The 12,151-nt window shown below is 43.8% G+C and overlaps 1 protein-coding gene and 1 long non-coding RNA gene across 3 annotated transcripts in view; both read left to right on the top strand.

The window, feature by feature from the left end:
* Positions 1–9,297, top strand: part of LOC137793618 (uncharacterized) — a 31,189-nt gene extending 21,892 nt beyond the window's left edge. Inside the window, exons 2-3 of one of the 2 annotated variants that reach the window (XR_011078226.1) lie at positions 5,878–6,189; positions 8,473–9,297. This is a non-coding gene — a long non-coding RNA (uncharacterized lncRNA). The other variant, XR_011078227.1, reaches the window with a different exon arrangement.
* A 117-nt stretch (positions 9,298–9,414) lies between these two features.
* sox2 (SRY-box transcription factor 2) lies at positions 9,415–11,056 on the top strand. Its single transcript, XM_068589838.1, is given in 5 exon segments — positions 9,415–10,084; positions 10,087–10,476; positions 10,479–10,615; positions 10,617–10,679; positions 10,682–11,056. Coding segments are annotated over 5 exon segments (960 nt in total). The 5' UTR covers positions 9,415–10,047; the 3' UTR covers positions 11,015–11,056.
* Positions 11,057–12,151: the final 1,095 nt, after the last annotated feature.

Genomic DNA, 12,151 nt, shown 5'->3' with positions numbered 1-12,151 from the left:
TCCCATGTACAGCAATGCAAACGCGGTGCATGTATCTGTGTGTGTGTGCAGACGTGTGAGAAGGTATCATCTCGGCTCGGTGGCAGCTAGCTAGCGGCTAAATGACTCTCCACACTTCATTAGCGGCGATGAGGTGAGCTGCTCATCTCCTCATTGTTAGCAAGCGCTAAGCTGCAGTAATCCCAAACAAAGGGCCGGGGCCTCGCAGCAGCCTGCGTGGATTAGACCGCTTTCGAGAAAAATCCGAGAGAGAGATTCATTCTCATTCAAATTGGCATGTAAACAAAACCAGCGGTGGCCGGGGGAAAGATGAGAGAGGAGAGAGATGAGTGAGGAGATGAGTGTGTGATGCAGCGGGTGTGAAACATCTTGTATGTGTACATGCGTAATGTAGCCGCGGCATGTGAGAGAGTGGATAAAGAGGCTGAGCATGCTGTATACTTACATTATAAAAAAAGGCAAATTTGTTGCTAAAAGCTTCGCAAAACTACATTTAAGTGCTAAATTGTGTATTCATGTATTTATCACATATCGTTTATCTCATTTGTTTCTCATTTGATCAACTGTTGATGCGTTATTTGTGTCAGGTGTTTGAAATGTGTCTTCCCTTTCGATTGGTTATTGCAGCTTTTGGCATTTTACGATAAAGATTATTAATGGGGATGTGATACCTGTCGAAGGTGTTCAGAAGGCTGAAGTGTTGCTCCTGTGGGCAGGAATTAATTTTCTCTTAACTCATCGGTAACATTTCTTTCTGGAATCATCATTCTATCATATTTAAGATATTCTTTTCAGTGGAAGGTCGTTCCAGTGAGATGTGCTTCCTTAGGTTTTTCAGTCATGCTCGTCTTTTTGCAGGTGGGATGGAAAGAAAGAAAAAGACACAATTGTTTCAGCAAATACATTTTGCTTTCTTGGTATTGTTGCGTTTTCAATTGAGCTCGTTTACACAGCAGATGTTTTGACTTGTCAAAGCAAGAAAAACAAAGATGTCACAACTTAAATTATTGTTGTGTTCTAGCAGTTATTGCAATGCAGTCTGAATGTCTGCTCTTAAAGTGTAGTTTAAATACACGGTTATTTTCAGAAAATTAAATGTGGAAAAACACATGGTTGTTGAATTTCTTTGGAAAATAAAACTACCATTTAATCATAGATCCAAACCTACGTCAGATCATTTGAATCTCCTTCTCATGTGACAGAAGGCCAGAAACCAGATTCAAATGTTTTCATTTTCTGCTCTTTTCAGGATATGCAGCCGCCTGTAATTTTCTTTTTTTAAAGTCACTCAAATGATAAGAGTTGTCCTTTCAGGCAGCCTGCTAATCTGACTTGATCATTAATAAGCATAAATCAGCTCAGTGAGTAAGTTATATTAACATAGCCCTCTTTATCTGACTCATCTGATGTTTGGAGTCCATGTTTTTGGCTTAATTCTTCACTGAAATGTCACCAAATGCTCAAATGGCATATAAGCCATCAATCAAATGTTCTAATGTTATTAGCTGTCAATCAACTGGACTGAGTTGGCTATTATACAAATCATCATTTTTAATATCTTGTCAGATAAATATTTAGCCGATCTGATGATGAGGCTTTCCGTGTTTCATCCAGTATTTTGATCAATCCAACCATGATAAGCATTGTTATGAAGTCGGTTACGTAGTTGGTCAAATAATCTGACGCAGCCATTAGTATCCATCAGTCACCGATAATGGCTTGGTTGCCATGAAGTCCTCCTTAAATGGTTCACGTTAGCCAGCAATCAAATATTTAAACATTATGAATACTCTCCATACTACTTAAATGGCATGTTCATCATCATAATCTAAGTCTGTGACTGCATTCACTGTCACGTCCAGCCTAGTTTTATATCTAATCTTAAAGCTCTTCTTTCAGCGGTCCCTGTGGACTAAAGTGGCAGTTTTTCCGAGCACCAGAATCCCTTTCGAAAAGCTTTTATGTTACTGAGTCTGCCCTGCTCAGTTCTCATCTCTGTATGCAGGAAACCCTACACACATACATGATTGTTGGTTCTTTGTCCTCATGGTTGAATGTACTAGTATCTTCTTGATGAAATGTACCTGTTATTGCATGCCAGTACCTCCCCCACACACCTTTTTGGACCAAACACAGTACAAGAGTATCACGAAGGGCAAATGAGATAAGGCTGACACTGAGAGAGGTGGAAAGGATTATTCTACAGTTCATTAATACATTATTCAAATTGCATAATTAAGCATGTATCTACTATTTGAGAGTATTTGACAAACAAAACAGCATGTAATGAACAGATTTAAACTTGAACTCGATGATAGCACAAGAGTGGATCCCCAAATTCATTGCACTTCATCCCGAAGGGGACGTCAGTGTCTCGACCAATTTTTATGGCAATCCACCCAACAGCTGTCAGCCTTACCTGTGGCACTGGAGGAGAGGTCCGTGGATTACAAAGGTCAGAGGGCTTTTCCAACGGAAACCCGCTGCATCTCCTCTGTTTAAACGGTCTCTGCTGCATTCTTCATTAATGAGATGCCAGTGAAGAGCGGGCTTCTGTAAATGTCTGACAGCTGTGTCTGCGTGTTTGGCTCCCGAACAAACAGGTGCAGGACCGATCCACCACCTCACTCCTGGCGGTGAGCATGTTTCACTGTCTTTAAAGCTCTAATCCTCAACGTGACGGAGTCTCTCCTGCACCACCAGGCCCATACTAGAGCGGATAACGTTTAAAATGCTGTTTACATACAGGACCTTCATGTCCACTGGCTTATTCAAGTCTCTTTTTTTTAAGTTGTCCATCTTGTAAGGCAACATCAAAACTGGGCATGACATCATGTGATCGAGGACAGTCACAGGTTACGGTTTCAGTGGAGCTAAACTCAAAATGTCCATCACATTGATGTAGTTTGCTGTTGTCAGACAAATAAAAAAACATACAATAGGACTTTATCAAGAGAAACCTGACCTCCACTTAGCAGATGTTTCCATTCGAACCAATCTAATTTCTTTTGGAGAAAGGCTAAATATTGTTGCTTATTTTGGAGAGAAAAAGACATGTTTTAAAATGTAGACAGCAAACATTCATAAACGGATGGTGACTCAACGCTTTGGCCATGTTGTCCGTATCGTCCATGCCAACACAGCACATCAAACTGAAACAATATACATTGTATGTTGTGCCATACATTTTTTTAAAATGATTTACTGTAAGTGTGTTCTAAAAATGTAATATCAAAATGTTGATGTTGTCATATTGAAATGTCCTTTTTTTTGACATGCTTATTTATTTTGGTGTTGTTTTGACCAATAGCTCGGAGTTGACGTTGCTTAGCCCGTGGAGCAAAACCTTGTTATGCTTTTACACACACTTCAAACCACTACGGGTCATTTTTTTAAACAGAAAAGTGATCCTCTTTAGCATTACGTCTCATTCTAACCATCCAGGTTTTAAAAATGTTTGCTGCTCTGCTTCTGATGGAATCTTGTTTGCAGAACTGGGAGCATCCCTTCAGCTAAACCACCACTGATCAACCTTTACATTTGAAAAAAAACGACTTTAACTCCCAGCATGAGCCTTAAAACAGCCATTTGACAACATTACTATTGCTACTCAAGGGAAATATAATACTGTATCGCAGTGTTAATGAATGAATGTGTGTTAGTGTTTGCTGCGTGTGACATGATTGACAGTTGGCTGGCCACATCTCCCTCAATAGGGCCCACCATTTCCACTGATTACTGTGTCCGTACCCCCCCCCACCTTCCGCCCCCCCCCCCCCCCACACACACACACACACACACACACACACACAAAACATACTATGCAGACATACAAAGGCAGCCCACTGTGGATCTCCCATCAGGCCGAGGTGCGAGAAGACAACACAAAACAGATGCAGCAAATGTGTCCACTCTCATGCATATGGAAATGCTAAAGTGTGAGAGACAGATTCAATGTAGAAACGCTTTAGCATTCAGCGATGATGCCGGTGTTTCTAAAGGCTCACGTGGTGCCACTGGACTCGTGCTTTCACGTTCAGCCTCTGTGGATGGGTTTATAATTAAAAGTGCTCCAGCGCTCTAATAAGAGTGCTATGTCTGTGATTTAGACTGTGTGGCTCAGATTGATCAGATAAAGAGCCAAAGACATATTTCTCCTACTGCTAAGCCTGTTCATAAGGAGGGCACTGGTTCTCTCTCTCTCTCTCTCTCTCTCTCTCTCTCTCTCTCTCTCTCTCTCTCTCTCTCTCTCTCTCTCTCTCTCTCTGTCTCTCTCTCTCTCTCTTTCTCTCTCTCTCTCTCTCTCCTATAATATGACCTTAGTAATCCCAGATATATGTTACTGACTTTTTCCATTTGTATTTTCCGTGTGATGCCGGCTGTTGTAAGATGCAAGGCCTTGCTCTTAATCCTCTGCATGTGTGTTGGTGTTGGTACATGTGACCGCTGCATGGCTGAGACTGAGGGATAGTGTGTGTGTGTGTGTTTTATAACTGTTTTATAACTGTGTGTAGCTCCATAAACTACGCCTCGCGAGTTGAAATAGGATCCTTTCTCACCTCTCCTGTCCTCCATTATTCCCCTCTTTATTCCCTCTCTGCCCTCCTTCCATTCATTTCTCTCTCTTTCTCTCTCTCCTCATCCTCTCATCCAGTGCCCCTATGTTCTCCTCCTGCACCCACCCACCCCGCCCGCCGCCCCTCCTTCCGCCCTCCACCCCTGTGATAGACAGGGTGTCCTCACCTTGTAACGATCAGTGACATCCAATATGTTTGGCTTGGGATCATCCCCCCGTGGGTCCATTGTGCTTTCTGTTAAACGCTTTATTGATTAGCCGTGAGTTAATTACAAATTACATCAAGCGTGGGCCGACTGAGGCGGCTTACATGGCGGCAGGATCCATCCTGCAGGACCTGATACATGTTGACTGCACACACCTGCAGGCGTGCGTCCCCACCAGCAGGTTACATTAGGCTACCCCTCTATTAGCCGCCGTGCATTTATGACATTTCACAGCATCTTATCGCCTTCTTTAAGGCCATGCAATATTTGCTGGGCCATTGTAGGGAAAAGGGTAGAATTAGAAACAGGAGGTTTCAGCAAGACACCGATGGTATGCTCCCGGAATACTTAATTCTATCAAGGCACAACTTGACTCACCCTATGCAAAATTATGAGACTGTGCCAAATCCACAGCAGACCTTTGGAGGCTAATGTATTCTGGATTTAAGCTCCATTGTAAAACCCATAACACGCCTGCACCTGACCTGCTCTGCTGCAGCCCCCAAGACCACCTCTCACCTCTGACTGCTGCACAAAGTTAGGAAATGTAAATAACAGTAATAAAAATAATAGTCCTAATCGTTGCAACCTGCAACAGCATGCATATTTTTACCCTTTTCCTTTTCATGCCGTGTCAGTTTCTTTTTGACATTGGCATGTACTTTGTGCAAAAGGAAAAAAGGAGAGGAAAAAAATCTTTATCAAATCCCCATTCTGAGGCTTTCAATAAGGCAGGCCATTACCTCACAGGCGCTTTTGTTCGGCCTATACAAGAGAGAACAAAATGGTTATTCAGGAGGACGCTTTAGATTTTTATTGTGGGCTCGCTATTCACAAAGAGCACGGTTATTGTATTAAAAAGAACCATCTGTGGCAGAAACAATGGCTTCAAATTATCTGTGAATACCCAGTGAACAAAATATAAAGCTTTTTCCTGCTCATTATGTGGGCTAAGCTAGGGGGTGGAAGATAGGAGAGGAGAGGCATAGACTTTGCTATAACTGACTTTTGTTGTTCTTGCTTGCATTCTTCTCCTTTTTAAATCGGCCCCCTTTTCACATTGTGTGTCGCCATAAACGGCTTTTCTTGTCGCAGGGCGAGCGGGAAGAAGACAGCGGAGCTCCACACAGACTGCGGGGCTCCGCGGGGCTGCACGCCGGACGGAGCGAGCCGGCTGCCGGGTGGAAAGCGCGCGGACTACCGGGGATGCAGAGAGGACACACACATCGCGCGGAGCCGGTGCCGGTTTGGGACGGTTTAGCGCCGGGAGCTCGGTCCCCGGACGATGTTGAGGCTCCCCTCCGCCGGGAGAGGCGAGATGGAGACATGGACACATGGAGGAAGAGGATCGAAATGGCACCTTGTTTCATTTCTGCCCGTCAAGACGGGAGGACTCTCAAACTGGCAGTAAGTTGGAGTGCGGCGGAGAGGAGCGTGTGTGCGCGTGCGCGCGCGTATGTGCGCGTGTGTGTGTGTGTGTGTGCGTGCGTGCGTGTGTGTGTTTGTGTAGGTGTGTGTGTGTGAGAGAGAAACATGCAGTGTTGTGGAATGACACCGCATGGCATCATGAGCTTGACTGACTGCCTCAGTTGTTGTTGTTGGCCGGTTTGTGTTTTATACTCCACTACACAGAGATCAGAATATATATATATATATATATATATATATATATATATATATATATATATATATATATATATATATATATATATATATGAAATGTCATGCGTTTCCCTGATCTCGGCTAATTTAATTGTTTATTTTAATTTCCTCTTTCGTTATTTATTTTAAAGGATAAGAAATATCACACGGGTTGAAATTACAATTATGTATTAGTTTTACTCCGGCTTTATTGTTATTTTAATACACCGATTATGATGTTTAAAATTCTATTACGACTTTAGATTTTAACTATTCTTATAAAAACATTGGTTTATTAATTATGTTCTAAAGTGATCGATCTCGTAACATCGTGTCACGTGTACATCCTGATAGTCGTGTGTTCGTTACGCAATAATCTGATTTATTTGAGTTCATCATGGCATTCAACATTTTTTCGGGGAAAGAAATATTTCGGTGACATTATAACAAACCAATACTTGCTCGTCTGATTAAAGACACATCGGTGTCTTCAAATATTTAGAACAATTGCACTTACATCTATTTTGATTTGTTTTAAATACCACTATACATGCTTGTGAAATTATTTTTTCATATAAGACTTATTAATATTTTCATGTGTATTTCCTCGGCTGAGTCTCCAGCTGCTGGTACGGCCCCTAGTGGCAAGAGTTTATTCAAAATATACCTGCGAAATGTCTTCTTCATTACAATAACTATATGTCCCTTTTCCTTTACCGGAATTCAACATTTAACATATGTATTTTGGCATTTTATTATGATGAATTAACAATATGACAGCGACCAGCTCCGTCATGGTGTTTATGATTTGCGTGACTTTTCTCAGAGTTCAAACGCGGCATCATTCCTGCGCGGCGGCAGTTGGAATATATATATATATATATATATATATCCCCTCTTTGTTTTCGCAGTGATCGCATCGCCTACATGTGTGCAACCCCAACACAGTATTTTGTTCTCCCAGCGTGCCACGCTCTGTATTTGCTGTATCCATCCCGACGTGGTGGCGCGAGGGGGCTTACAAGTGGTCCAGTGGAGCCGCCCCGCTAGTTTCTCCTGCTTTTTTGTCAAACAACGGCTTTAATTCAGGATGATTGTGGATGCGGGGCCTTTACCGGCTGGATGGGGGCCCTGCTTTCAGGGCGCTGCAGGGCCCCACGCTGTTCCTTTATTATCATAAGCAGATTAGAGGTAGCGGGGAACACACTCAGATGCAGATAGCAGCCGAGCGGCCCATTTCAACCTTGCATTATAATGGGCCGAGCTGCATGTGTCGCCTCTCTCAGCCTATTAAGCACAAGATGAATCGTATGTACGGTGGCCGGCATAATGAGAGCTCCTCCATTTATTATCAAATGACTAAAACAAAATAATAAGGCTTGATCTATTCACGTTCAATTGGGATTTAATCTAGAGACACGCGTTGCAATTGCATTATTCCAGGTGTATGTACTTGATCTATCTGGAATCATTGGGATTGTCCTGCAGATACAGACAGAGATGTAGTTTGTTTGCTTTAGGCCCACGTGGTGTTTGGTCATGAGCATATTTTGAATATATATATTTTGTAACATTTCATATTTAACCGAACTTCTAAAAATATATATATATATGTAGGCATCCTCCACTGTCTCTGCTTTGAGGAAAAATGTGTCTGTTTTTTTTGGTGTGGTTGTCTTGTAGTTCCCCATGTGTCCAGTAGGCGGCACTGGTGCCACGCCGCAGGACGCCTGCTTGACGCGCAGCTTCATGAGCAGCACCAACACGCCATCAAACTTTTAGTCGGTTTTTTTTTTTGGACATTAAAACCACATGAGTGAATTATTTCGATTTTAAAAAGCGACGACGCAGGTTTCCTCTGATAGTATCCCGTCTGGCCGGTGTGATCCCGGGTAAAGCGAGGCAGGTGGAGGCCGCTTTTCATCCCCTACTAATTGGCTGACACGCTTGTTCAAGGCTTATATGAATGAGCCGTGGCTTTTGTTCACACACACTTTATCTTAAAATATTCCTCACCTTTATTTCTCCTCCTCCTCGTGTCCCCGGTAGGCCGCGCAGCCCCGTCCCCTCCACAACGCAGAGGCCCAACAACAACAGCAGCACTGTGGCGGTGGAAGTGGAGTGGAGTCGCTCTTTGTCCGGACAGATGTAGCGACAACATCCCAAACAAAACCCGCTTATTTGTGCTGAGATGAGCCCGTCTGCCTTCTGTGTGTTGGCATTCAACTTCACTAAACAAAAGGGCTGGGGGGAAACATCTTGGATTACCTTTCCTCTTTTCAACGCTAAAAAACAGACCCCCCCCTCCCCCCTCTCACCCTACACACACACACACACACACACGCACACACACACACACACACACACACACACACACACACACACACACACTCACACACTCACTCACTCACACACACACCAGCACCGCTATTCAACGCTTTGAGTTAACCAACAAAGTTTATTTAAGTGTTGTTATGTTATTGGGCCCGTAAGTGGGGGCATTAGTGACTTTTTGATTTGGAGCAGCAGCAGGGTCACGGGCCGGGACACAGTGTCAGAACAAAACTGTCCCGGGACAGATGACACTGACACCATTATTGTCACCACTCGATCGGTTTATTCCACACTTTGTGTTTGTTGTATTCTCATCGAATTGCATGACACCTCTTCTACTGTGGCTTAGTCCTTTTAATTTAGGCTACACACATATAATTATAAACCAAAAGCTAAAAGAATCGCCTTATTTATTACAAATTATTATTAACACTAAGACATATATTTTGTATATATTAGGAAAGTGTTTAGTCAGTTTTCAAAACGACACTTTGTCAGCAAACTTTTGAAACTCCCTCTAAGAGGATATAAAAAGAAACTGTTCATAAAGTGCCACTATATATATATATATATATATATATATATATATATATATATATATATATATATATATATATATATATATATATATTCACGTAAATATCTCCATAGTAAATATGTACTTTACATTGGCTCATAAGCAGCCTGAAGATCGCATGTATGCGTGTGTCTCGGGGCAGAGCAGACCCCGCCCCTTTATGCTAATCAACCCCCACCTCCCTATTGGCGTGTCAGGGGAGCAGGCCGGCTCTGATTGCCAGGTCGAAGCCATTTATTCGCTGACAGCCCCGTCACATGAATGGTTGTCTATTAACTTGTTCAAAAAGTATCTGGAGTTGTCAAGGCTCGGGCGGACTGAGGCGAAAAGTACAGTTTGTTGATGCTTTTCCGGAGAAGCGACGGGAGAAGTTTTGTGGACACAACATAGCGAGAGGGACCTATTGGGAGAAGGCTCTTTGTCACACACACACACACACACACACACACGCACACACACTCACCGAGCGGGAGAGAGAAAGAAAGAGTGAGTGGAGACGCGGCGCGCTGCTTGTTGTTTTTTGTCCAGAGGAAAAAGTTGCAGAGAAGAAAACCGCCAGGTAACTTTTGTCGTCGCTCCTCTCTGTCCGGCCGCTGGCCTCGTCGACTTTGTCTCTGTGGCTTTTTTTTTTTTTTTTATCCTTTTCTTTTACCCCCCACCCCACCCCCCTTCCTCTCGTGCTCGCGGGAGCTCCAACTTGAACGCTGTTCCTGATGTATAACATGATGGAGACCGAGCTGAAGCCCCCCCGCTCCCCCAGACCAACACGGGGGGCCCGGGCAACACCAACACGTCCGGCGGCGGCCCCAACCAGAAGAACAGCCCGGAGCGGGTCAAGAGACCCATGAACGCCTTCATGGTGTGGTCCCGGGGCCAGAGGAGGAAGATGGCGCAGGAAAACCCCAAAATGCACAACTCGGAGATAAGCAAGCGGCTGGGCGCGGAGTGGAAACTTCTGTCGGAGAGCGAGAAGAGACCGTTCATCGACGAAGCCAAGAGGCTGCGGGCCCTGCACATGAAGGAGCATCCGGATTACAAATACCGGCCCCGGAGGAAAACCAAGACCCTCATGAAGAAGGACAAGTACACCTTGCCCGGCGGGCTGCTGTCGGCGGGAGGAAACGGGATGGGAGCCGGCGTCGGGTCGGGGGCGGGCTGGGCGGCGGCGTGAACCAGCGGATGGACAGCTACGCGGCACACATGAACGGCTGGACCAACGGGGGCTACGGCATGATGCAGGAGCAGCTGAGCTACCAGCACCCGGGGCTGAACGCGCACAACCCCGGGCCAGATGCAGTCCATGCACCGCTACGACATGAGCGCGCTGCAGTACAACAGCATGGCGGGGGCTCCCAGAGCTACATGAACGGCTCCCCGACCTACTCCATGTCCTACTCCCAGCAGGCCACGCCGGGCATGACCTCCCTGGGCTCCATGGGGCCCTCCTCGGTGGTGAAGTCCGAGTCCAGCAGCTCCAGCCCGCCCGTCGTTACCTCGTCATCCCACCGGGCCGGCCCGGGCTGCCAAAGCGGGGACCTGAGGGACATGATCAGCATGTACCTGCCCGGGGCCGAGGTCAGCGAGCAAAGCGCCCAGACCAGGCTACACATGTCCGGCCACTACCAGAGCGCCGTGCCGGGGACGACGATCAACGGCACGCTGCCGCTCACACACATGTAAGAGACACGGGAGAGAGAGAGAGAGAGAGAGAGCGAGAGAGAGAGAGAGGAGAGAGAGAGAGAGAGAGAGAGAGAGAGGAGAGAGAGAGAGAGAGAGAAAGAGAGAGAGAGAGAGAGAGAGAGAGAGAGAGAAAATGAACTTTTATAAGATAAACTGTGGACTATTAACGTTGGACTATTTTGTACAGAAAAATTTCGGGGTGGAAAAGTTGTATAGAAGTCAAAAAGGACACACGACTCTTTTTTTCTTTCATTTTATTCTAAAGGGAGCTCTAGAGGAACGGTAGGAGATCCCCCTCTTCACTGGTGGATGACGTTTGGAAGACTAGAAAGTGGGAGTCGCAATCAAATGTTTTATTATTGCAATCACCTTTTGTACAGTATTTATCAAAGAAACATTACAATCAGATGAAATTGTTGTTAAACCGCAAGAGGTTGCATTTTTCTTTTTTCTTTCTTTCATATATATATATATATATATATATATATATATATATATATATATATATATATATATATATATATATATATATGTATGTATGGCAACGCCAGTTTTGCAGAAAATATAAAAAATGAAGATGCAGAACTGTATGAGAATGGGAGCGATCAGTTATGCTCCTTTATTACTGAAAACATTGGAAAGAAAAGGGACATACATTTTTTCTTCATTTAAGGTCAATATTACTTAACATTTTAATTTCTTTATAAAAAAAAGAAAAGACACTTTTTACGATCATACAGCTTACAATATAGGTTGTTAATTTATATTTCCGTCTCCCACTTTTCATCTGTTAGAGGTATGACGCTTGTGCTCTTTATTTTCTAATTGATTTGTACAATTTCTGTATATTTACTGTGATATTTTAAGTTTTTATTTCAAAAAATTCATTCCCGTAGTTGTATTTAAAAATGTGTGGCCTGTACGCAGAAGCCAACCAACTCTATGTATATATCTACCGGAACTAATACCATCCTTATAACAGTTACAATTTCAGCTGAGTATATTTTTTTTTCAATATGCAGTTTGAAATGAATAAATTTTGGAAATTTGGATACTTGATATTGTTTGAGTTTTGATTTTTATTTCTCTCTGTCATGTTATGTGTGCAGGTTAAACTGTCATCTGTCTTTTCTTCTG

Source organism: Clinocottus analis, unplaced genomic scaffold (genome assembly GCF_023055335.1).
Source record: "Clinocottus analis isolate CAN_PGR_092001 unplaced genomic scaffold, fCliAna1.0.p SCAF_23, whole genome shotgun sequence".
Taxonomy (NCBI): Eukaryota; Metazoa; Chordata; class Actinopteri; order Perciformes; family Cottidae; genus Clinocottus; species Clinocottus analis.
Note: the sequence above shows the minus strand (reverse complement) of the source record. Positions and strands in the feature narration are given on the sequence as shown.